Genomic DNA, 10,844 nt, shown 5'->3' with positions numbered 1-10,844 from the left:
CCATATATCAGGAGGACAGGTCTCTAGAGTGCAGGGAAAATTTTCACAACCACCCAGGACCCTGAAACCCTGGATCCTGAACCGGGGGCCCCTGGACTACCACCGTGTCAAATTTGGAGCCCCTGCGAGATTTTGGCCCCTGCTTTCCAGACGTCCGTCCTGCAACCTATTTAACATAGGCTGTTCGTGGACAAGTGGGCCAATTAAGCACGGAAACGGGTCAAGGGACACGGGGCTCTAGACACGGCCCCAGGGGCCCCTGAAGAGGCACGGATTTCGATTTGGGGCCAATCGGACCTTGTTGAAAATTGAAAACCTGAAATTGAAAATTACGATCAGGGCTATGAAGGTCCCTCACCACCCCAAAGGATGATCTGCTGGGACTCGTCCTTTCCGAGATATGGATCGTTTTGTCCAAAAGTCCCTTATGTTTAACCGGGTGTATCTTGGAAGTCAAGCCGAATTGGAGCTCCAAACTCTGGGCATGAGGGGGGCCCAAAGGGCCTCTTCTTTTCCCACCGCCGCCAGCTCCTGGGACTTTCCGTTTCCGAGATATGGCCACTTCCGGTCCAGCTTAGACCGGGTGTATCTTGAAAACTAAGCCGACTTGAAGCTCCAAACTCCGGGCGTGAGGAGGTACCCAAGGGAACCCCATGTCCCCAGAGTATGGACCCCGAAGTCAGCTTCTTTCCTGAGATATGGCCACTTCCTGTGGAAGTTTGACCGGGTGTATCTTGGAAGTTAAGCCGAATTGGAGCTCCAATCTCCGGGTTTCAGGGGGTCCCGTAAGGTCCCTTCTGATCCCACCACCCCCAGCTCCTGGGACTTTCCGTTTCCGAGATACGGCCACTTTTGGTCCAGCTTAGACCGGGTGTATCTTGAAAACCAAGCCGACTTGGAGCTCCAAACTCCGGGCGTGGGGAGGGACCCAAGGGTCCCCCATGACCCCAGAGTATGGAACCCCAAGTCGGCTTTGTTCCTGAGATATGGCCACTTCCTGTGGAAGTTTGACCAGGTGTATCTTGGGAACCAAGCCGAGTTGGAGCTCCAAACTCCGGGCGTGGGGAGGGACCCAAGGGTCCCCCATGACCCCAGAGTATGGAACCCCAAGTCGGCTTAGCTCCCGAGATACATCCGGTCAAATTCCCACATCCCACCTGTAGCTTAATAAGTTACTCACTGGCCTTCAGCATATATGCTGAAATCCCCAATTCGTTACAGGGATTCACCCGCCGAAAATGTCTAAGTCAGAAAACAGCATCCCACATTTAACCTATTTGACAGGTCCCTTGTAGGCTGTCTGTGGACAGTTGGATTTTATGCAAATGATGCATAATTAATGGCTGTAATGTACATCAATGTGTCGGGCTGTGTCCCCTGAGTGGTGTTCAGTCGGTTTCACCTCATAAAAGCACTGTAGTTATGAAATATGACCCAATAATGTACTGTCCGGGGGAAGCCTATGGGCGCTCTGTCAAATAAGTTGGAGGTTGGCTCCAAATTTTGAACGGCTATAACTCGGGGGCCCGGCCGCCTAGCGGCACCAGACTCGGCTCAAGGTAAGGTCCCGAGGGGCCCTCTCGAACGCGCCCTAGCCCATGCTTCTAGCTCCCCCACAGGCCGAGATACGGGGGCCAACAGGAAAGGGTGCACTTCAGAAGGAAGACACCCAGAGGCTCAGGACTCTGGGGTCTGAGAGGGCCCCTAGGGTTCCCTCACCACCCGGAAGGACGATCTGCTGGGACTCGTCCTTTCCGAGATATGGACCGTTTTGTCCAAAAGTCCTTTATGTATAACCGGGTGTATCTTGGAAGTCAAGCCGAATTGGAGCTCCAAACTCTGGGCCTGAGGGGGGCCCAAAGGGCCTCTTCTTTTCCCACCGCTGCCAGCTCCTGGGACTTTCCGTTTCCGAGATATGGCCACTTCCGGCCCAGCTTAGACCGGGTGTATCTTGAAAACCAAGCCGACTTGGAGCTCCAAACTCCGGGCGTGGGGAGGGACCCAAGGGTCCCCCATGACCCCAGAGTATGGAACCCCAAGTCGGCTTCGTTCCTGAGATATGGCCACTTCCTGTGGAATTTTGACCAGGTGTATCTTGGGAGCCAAGCCGAGTTGGAGCTCCAAACTCCGGGCGTGGGGAGGGACCCAAGGGTCCCCCATGACCCCAGAGTATGGAACCCCAAGTCGGCTTAGCTCCCGAGATACATCCGGTCAAATTCCCACATCCCACCTGTAGCTTAATAAGTTACTCACTGGCCTTCAGCATATATGCTGAAATCCCCAATTCGTTACAGGGATTCACCCGCCGAAAATGTCTAAGTCAGAAAACAGCATCCCACATTTAACCTATTTGACAGGTCCCTTATAGGCTGTCTGTGGACAGTTGGATTTTATGCAAATGATGCATAATTAATGGCATCATTTGGCAACATTTAGGTCTTCCTGTGGAAGTTTGACCGGGTGTATCTTGGGAACAAAGCCGAGTTGGAGCTCCAAACTCCGGGCGTGGGGAGGGACCCAAGGGTCCCCCATGACCCCAGAGTATGGAACCCCAAGTCGGCTTAGCTCCCGAGATACATCCGGTCAAATTCCCACATCCCACCTGTAGCTTAATAAGTTACTCACTGGCCTTCAGCATATATGCTGAAATCCCCAATTCGTTACAGGGATTCACCCGCCGAAAATGTCTAAGTCAGAAAACAGCATCCCACATTTAACCTATTTGACAGGTCCCTTGTAGGCTGTCTGTGGACAGTTGGATTTTATGCAAATGATGCATAATTAATGGCATCATTTGGCATCATTTGGGTCTTCCTGTGGAAGTTTGACCGGGTGTATCTTGGGAACAAAGCCGAGTTGGAGCTCCAAACTCCGGGCGTGGGGAGGGACCCAAGGGTCCCCCATGACCCCAGAGTATGGAACCCCAAGCCGGCTTAGCTCCCAAGATACATCCGGTCAAATTCCCACATCCCACCTGTAGCTTAATAAGTCACTCACTGGCCTTCAGCATATATGCTGAAATCCCCAATTCGTTACAGGGATTCACCCGCCGAAAATGTCTAAGACAGAAAACAGCATCCCACATGTAGCCTATTTGACAGGTCCCTTGTAGGCTGTCTGTGGACAGTTGGATTTTATGCAAATGATGGACCCCAATAGGTTTCCCCTGGATGGTTGGGGATGTGAATATCAAGATAGTTTTCAGACTGACGAATCACCCATAACTTCAGCGTGGTCCCTGCTGGGTTAGAACCTATGCTCTCCGGCGCAAAGGGCCCAAAACCAAAAAAAAAAAGAGGTCCACACTGACCACTACTCCACAGAACTTGTAAGTGCTGGGTAAATTTTGACTAAATGTCTTCTACTTTGGACAACGTTTCTGAGTATTGTCCACAGACAGACAATGCTTCATATACTTTGTATCCATCTATGTTGTAGGCACAGAGAACATCTTGAATGATGAAGTACATAAGCAACCTATTGGACAGGGGCAGATATGCTGTCAAGATGTTCTGTGTGGTTACAGCATAGATGGAGATCTAAATTCGCTTGTTCTGTGGAGCAGTGGTCACTGTTGTGCTCTTTATATTGGTCTGGGCCCTTTGATCATGAGAACATAGGTTCTAACCCGGCCGGGAGCACACTGGGACTGGGACCACACTGATGTTATGGATGATTTCTTCATCTGGTTTCCATTTAGACAGTAAGCACACAGTACATACGGGAAGATACAAAATGAGAAGAGAAGACCATAATGATATATACAATGTTTATTTAAAAAAAAAAAAAAAAAAAAAAAAAAACTCAGTCATCCTCTTCCTCGTCGTCTGCAAAATACTGGAGATAAATAAAAATCAAACAAAAAATTAACAAAACAATGGCAACTAGAGAGTTTGACAGGCTATATTATTTATAATATAATAAAATACTATACTATTATATACTTTATTATAATAATATTTCCATTACTTCATCAAACTCCTGCAGAGGAGGAAGAACTTGCAATGGTGGTGGCGGAGGAGGTGGGGGTGGAAGAGGAAGAGGAAGAGGAGGAGGAGGAGGAGGAGGAGGAGGAAGAGGATCTCCATCCTCAGAAGAAGAGGGGTGCTCACTGTCCTGCAAAATAACATCATTCAAAAGCTGTCCAACTGGACATCAAATAATAATCTTTGTCTAAAAAACAGATGCACTGTTTATTGACAAGTGTACTCAACTTACAGTGCGGCTGATAAGCACAGTTGTTGCCTGTGGGAAGAAAAACAACATTGAAAAAAAATAAATAAATAAAAAAAAACAATGAAATGTGAATTATTCACATTTTGGTTTATGAAGTGTCTTATTTCTACTCACAACATCGCTTATTCCAGATGTTACCACGCCGCTGTCGCTCATTTTGCCCTGGCAAAAACACTGAAAAAAATAAGAAGAAAAAAATCAAAGAATGAAAGAAATTCACTATGTAATGCATGTACAATCAATGCTCTCTCTTACTTGAAAGTATACTTGAGACTGCATTAAACAGTGACTGGCTTGAAAATTGAATAGAGGGCGTGAACGTATCATTTAGAGTAAGAGACTATTTAATGCTTGTAAAATTATTTGAAATCATACCTCCACCCCCTCCTTTCAATTTTGAAGTAAGTGTATATGCATTACATGGTGGCTTACTTCAAGTTATACTCAAATTGACAGCTTCTGCAAGCAAATCCCACAAGTACATTTTTAAGTAACAGTGCATGCAATCAAAGTGATCTGATCTACTCCAAATTATCAGCACACCCCGACCAGAATATTTTTAAGTAATTGTACATGTTAGCAACAGTCTGTGCTTTCTGAATGACACGTCCAGAATACACGCGCAGGGTTTGTTTTTTCTTGTGTTCTGAAAAGTTGGTTTAACCGGTAGAACGGAGCTGTCAATTTGATTTCTGGTGCGATGCAGTTTTGAACTTGGTGTTTTTGCTTTGGACTTAGAACTGCGCTGTCCTATGTTGTGCATGTACAATCAATGCTCTCTCTTCCTTGAAAGTATACTTGAGACTGCATTAAACAGTGACTTGCTTGAAAATTGAATAGAGGGCGTGAACGTATCATTTAGAGTAAGAGACTATTTAATGCTTGTAAAATTATTTGAAATTATACCTCCACCCCCTCCTTTCCATTTTGAAGTAAGTGTACATGCATTACATGGTGGCTTACTTCAAGTTATACTCAAATTGACATAGCTTCTGCAAGCAAATCCCTCATGCTCTCAGTCCTGAGTTAAGCTTTGTTAGATGCAGACGTCATTGCGAGTGCACTCTATCGAAAACAAAAAATGCCTACTTTTAATTGCCCACTTTGTACCAGAATGTATGCTCGGATGAGCCAGCATTTGGTGGTATTCCACAAAGTTCAAAATAAGGATGAGAGAAAGCTTCTGCTGGCACTTGCGTCCGGGAGAACCAATATCCAGGGTTGCCTATGCCCAGTCCCTGGCTGTGGGAAACCAACAACCCGGATAGACCGGCACCTCAAACGACACACAGAGCTAACCATTTCAGAAAAAGAGACTGCAATGTGGCACTGCAAGAGGAAACTAGTGATAGAAAAGATTGCTGCACTTAGGGCCACGAACCCGGAGGTGCCAATTGTTAGCACCCTGGATTTGAGTCCAGACTTGGATGAAGCTGATGTGCCGTTTGAAGAGGAGGATGATGAGGAAGAGTGTAGCAACCCTGGCTGCAAAACTAAAATTGAAAATCTAAGGCTTCAAATCAGCAGCCTTAACAGCAAAGTGGACACGCTGACCAGTGCCCTGAACGAACTTACGCAGAAGTACCGGCGTTTGAAGAGGAGGTCAGAATCACGCGGTGCAGGCCGCTTAACCAAGGAAACCAGGAGGCTGATATCTTCTGTCGAGTCTGACCCTCACACTTCCACCGTGCAGCCTTCCTCCACCGATTTGGAGCCCTCCACCAGCCAGCAGACACAAATCCCCGAAGAAAGCTTTCATGGGTCGGCACTGAGTGAGTACACTTGCATTGTTTTATCTTGATGTTTTCTGAAATGTCATTGTCATTGTGCATTACCACTAGAAGTGCCAGAATTCCATAACTACTAGAACTGCCGAAAGCGGTCATTATTTATGATTAATAATGATAATTAATTGATATAGTGTTTGGAATCTAGCGGTCAAAATCTCAAATTGCAGATTCTCTCAAGATGTGTAGTGATTAAACAACTGTTGAAAGTACACTCACTGCATTAAACAGTGTCTTACTTGAAAATATACTAGAGACCAGAATGTATAATTTAAAGTAATTCACTATGCAATGCATGTCCAATCCGTGCATTAAACAGCGTCTTACTTGGAAATATACTATAATTTAAAGTAAGTCTTAATTATACATTCATAAATGTAGAATTAAACTTTTTTAAACGCACAGTTTGGTCTTTTTGTTTTTAAAATACATATCAATACAATAAAAGCATTCATCTCTCAATTGCAAAAGATGAATTATCTATTCTTAAAAGATTAAACTGTCAATCTTTTATGAAAATGTTATTCTACACTCAACTTTGACCATTTACTTAAAAATATACCTTCACACTCCTAGTATATTTTTGAGTAACTGTACATGTAATTGCTGTGAGTTACTTGAAATTATACCTGCACTCGACCACAAGTACATTTTTAAGTAACAGTGCATGCAATCAAAGTGATCTGATCTACTCCAAATTATCAGCACACCCCGACCAGAATATTTTAAAGTAATTGTACATGTTATCAACAGTCTGTGCTTTCTGAATGAAACGTCCAGAATACACGCGCAGGGTTTGTTTTTTCTTGTGTTCTGAAAAGTTGGTTTAACCGGTAGAACGGAGCTGTCAATTTGATTTCTGGTGCGATGCAGGTTTGAACTTGGTGTTTTTGCTTTGGACTTAAAACTGCGCTGTCCGTGGTCCTGAAGTTGTAAGGCTAATGTTGCGCTCTTTGCAGCTGTGATGTAATGCTGACAAATTGATTTCTGATGCGATGCAGTTTCGAACTAGGTGTTTTTGCTTTGCTCTTAGAACGGCTAAGTTTTTTTTTTTTTTCTTCTTTTTTTTCTTCTTTTTTTTTTTTTTTTGCCTTATGTGTAATTTATATGAAAAACATTTTAAATAAAAATACAAACACTTTTAGGAAAAGTCAGGTACCAGCAGGATTGTATTTGTTTTTTCAACAAAGTTATTGCAGATATCAAATTCAAAACGGTCAAAATGACCGGCGTGACAGTTCTAGTGTTAAACAGTGACTTCAAAATATACTAGATACACAAATGTGTGATTTAAAGTCAATATGTAATGCATGAACAATGATTGTGTACAATTTGTTGACTAACAATTGTCTCTCCTCATTATTCTTTGTGCACAGACAAATTCGTGGAGGACTACAGGACAAATCAACTGGGTCCTGACCCATCACCAAAACACACCGACAACGTAAATGCCAAAATATACAGGATAAAAAAATTTCTCACATACATGGCCAAGGGAAAATCAGGTCTGAGCACCCTGGTCTTCTTAAACCAGACAAATAGGATTCATGCGTAAGTAATTTTCTTATTCTTATTCCTATTATTTTTATTATATAATAATATTATATAATATATTATTATTGATTTTCTCTTGTAATAATGTTTAAAAAATATATATATATTTATTAATTTATTTTATTTTTTTTTATAATTTGTTTGTTTGTGTGCAGGTGGGTCACCTCCTTGCGCCATGCACAGATGAAGGAGACCACCATTGAATATTATATTCAAAATGTGTCCCACTTCATTAGCTACTTAGCAGAAACTCCTCCACCTTCCTGCAGGCTGTCAAAGACAGTGCTAATTGGCCTCAAACGCGAGATGCAGACTATAAAAAAGTCTCTAAAAAGAAAAGTGGCCATGCACCGCACAGCGGTGAAAACACAGAAAGAAAGTAGGGTCCTGAGCAAAGACACTCTTTTGAAGTGCCTGAGCCAGGCCAAGCAGGCCATCCCGACAATTCTGAGTAAGTTTTTTTTCCCCCATTTAACTCTTTGTACTGACATATTGTAAAATTCAGAAGAAATGTGTGACATGATGTCAGAGATTGAGCTCTGTGTTGTTTATAGACCTCCTGGAAAGTGACGTGGCCACCACAGCCCTGCAATGGCAATTCTACGGTCACATGTCGGCCTACTTGGCGGCCCTCTATGGTCATCGAGGGGGCGTATTTCAAAATATGCTAATAAAGGAGGTTGAAGAGGCCAAGGAATCCGAGTCAGAACACATATTCTTGATAAACGTGAGTGTATTACTTCCTTTTTATGCATCAGGTGACCTTAATTTGTTTGATCCCTGTTCTGATTTGCCCTGTGTTTTATTTTATTTTTTTGTGTCAACAGATTATGTCTCACAAAACTAATCAGGTTTTTGGGCCAGCTCAAATAGCCCTAACCAGGGAAGAATATGGTTGGATGGAGCGCTTTCTGGCCATCAGAAAAAGACTCCCCGGTGGCAAGACTGCCAAGTTTTTTTTTTTTACTTCCACCACCAACATATGCAAAAAGCTCATCACATACTTCCGTGAGGCATGGAAGTCTATGGGCCTACCGGGCAACCCAAGCTTCACAGACATCCGAACTTCAATTGCCAGTCATGTAAGTGTTTTCTCTCGTGAGGGGGGGGGGGGGGGGCACATTTCAGAGACATTCAATTAGGTGATGTATCCTCAAACTGCTTTTGTTTTCTCCTTCTTTCTCTCTATTTCTAGGCAAAATTCACTCATTCTGAGGACGACAGAATGAAAATAGCAAAGTTCATGTGCCATGACGTCCAAACAGCAGACAGGTTTTATGTGACCAACCTGTCCACCAAGCAGGCCATCGAACATCGAATGCTTTTCGAGGCTGCGCTGCAAGGTGTGGACGTCAGTTCAGCAGGGGTGAAGCGACATCGCCGTAAAATGGAACGTCCAAGAAAGAGGGTGAAGGCATCCGAAGGAGACTCAGGAGACACATCAGGCTCTCCTGAGAAGAGTCCTGAGACCAACCAGGTAAATATATATCCTGTAAACATACTAGTCTATAATACTGTATTTATTGGCACAATGATGATCAATCCTTCACCATGTATTTTCTTTGGAAGGGTGAAGAGGGCCTGTCTGAAACAGACGATCCAGGGCAGAGTGGAGAAGACTCGGGGACAAGCAGCCATGATCGTTCACCAGTCCCCTCACCCACAAAAACCCCAGTCATTACTCCGATGAGAAGGAAATTGAGGCCACGTCGCATTTCACCGACAAGCATTCAAATGGTTAAAAAAATTGCACAGATGAAAAAAGTAAAAAATAAGGTGAAGAGGGCCATTTTAAAAAGGAAAGCCAAAAAGTGAAGCATTTTTGCTTCCACTTTCCCTCCCCCAGTTCGACCGCTGTTTCATTTAATATTTGCATTTCATTTTTTTTAAATACTTTACATAATTTTTTTTATTAGTGTGTTTTATTAATACTTTTTATTAGTGTTATTCATATTAAAAGTAATTAGTGTGTGTGTGTGTGATTTGGCTTTGAAATAAAACTGGTTTGCTGTGTTAAAATTTTGTCTGTGCTTTTTTTCCTTTTATTATTGCTGGTTAAATGCATCATAGTCACTTATATAGGTCTCAATTCAATTCAATTCAATTCAATTTAATTCAAAAAACTTTAAAAATCTGTCGTCCAGGTCTTTGACATAAATCCCAGGTAACTTATGTGGTGAGGTAACCCAGGTAAGCTTATCTGACAAAATTGTAGGATGTACTGTAAGTTTTACACTTATACTTTTTAAGTAACACTTATTCATCATTATTTAGGCATCACTAAACAGTTAAACAATCATTCATAAATGAATAATATTCATTAATGGGTGATTCTCCAACTTGGAGCACTTTTTGCATGTGAACTCATGTAAAATTCACTCTCTTAAAACACACTATAAACAATCTTCATAGCTTCATTCATTTGTCGTCTCACACAATATAACAGTAACGGTGCATGCAATTGCAGTGATTTACTCCAAATTATTGACCATTTACTTAAAAGTATACCCTCACACTCCTAGTATATTTTTGAGTAATTGTACATGTAGTTGCTGTGAGTTACTTGAGATTATACCTGCACTTAACCACTAGTATATTTTTAAGTAACGGTGCATGTAATTGCAGTGATTTACTCCAAATTATCAGCACACCCTGACTATAATATTTTTAAGTAACTACATGTTTAACAACAGTCTGTGCTTTCTGAATGAAACGTCCAGAAGACACGTGCAGGTTTTGTTTTTCTTGTGTTCTGAAAAGTTGGTTTAACCGGTAGAACGGAGCTGTCAAATTGATTTCTGGTGCGATGCAGTTTTGAACTTGGTGTTTTTGCTTTGGACTTAGAACTGCGCTGTCCGTGGTCCTGAAGTTGTAAGGCTTATGTTGCGCTCTTAGCAGCTGTGATGTAATGCTGACAAATAGATTTCTGATGCGATGCAGTTTCGAATTAGGTGTTTTTGTTCTGAACTTAGAACTGCGCTGTCCGTGGTCCTGAAGTTGTAAGGCTAATGTTGCGCTCTTAGCAGCTGTGATGTAATGCTGACAAATAGATTTCTGATGCGATGCAGTTTCGAATAAGGTGTTTTTGTTCTGAACTTAGAACTGCGCTGTCCGTGGTGCTGAAGTTTTCTTGTGTTCTGAAAAGTTAGTTTAACCGGTAGAACGGAGCTGTCATATTGATAACAGGTGCGATGCTATTAATAAAGGATATATATATATATATAGATGATAGCAATTAAGTCATATAATATGTGCAGCCTATCTGTC

General features: G+C 42.6%; 1 protein-coding gene across 1 annotated transcript; it reads left to right on the top strand.

The window, feature by feature from the left end:
* Positions 1-4,108: 4,108 nt before the first annotated feature.
* Positions 4,109-9,596, top strand: LOC141333742 (uncharacterized). Its single transcript, XM_073838860.1, has 7 exons — positions 4,109-6,008; positions 7,400-7,574; positions 7,733-8,028; positions 8,132-8,304; positions 8,405-8,659; positions 8,773-9,054; positions 9,147-9,596. The coding sequence occupies exons 1-7, from the start codon at positions 5,318-5,320 to the stop codon at positions 9,390-9,392; spliced, it is 2,118 nt and encodes a 705-aa protein (XP_073694961.1). The 5' UTR covers positions 4,109-5,317; the 3' UTR covers positions 9,393-9,596.
* The last annotated feature ends 1,248 nt before the right edge of the window (positions 9,597-10,844 follow it).

The sequence above is a fragment of the Garra rufa genome, chromosome 4 (genome assembly GCF_049309525.1).
Source record: "Garra rufa chromosome 4, GarRuf1.0, whole genome shotgun sequence".
NCBI classification, from domain to species: Eukaryota; Metazoa; Chordata; class Actinopteri; order Cypriniformes; family Cyprinidae; genus Garra; species Garra rufa.
Note: the sequence above shows the minus strand (reverse complement) of the source record. Positions and strands in the feature narration are given on the sequence as shown.

Coding starts and splice junctions, on each gene's coding strand:
- LOC141333742 (XM_073838860.1), top strand. CDS start 5,318: ATGCCTACTTTTAATTGCCCACTTTGTACCAGAATGTATGCTCGGATG. Junction 7,575..7,732: donor CAGACAAATAGGATTCATGC/GTAAGTAATTTT, acceptor GTTTGTGTGCAG/GTGGGTCACCTCCTTGCGCC. Junction 8,029..8,131: donor GGCCATCCCGACAATTCTGA/GTAAGTTTTTTT, acceptor TGTTGTTTATAG/ACCTCCTGGAAAGTGACGTG.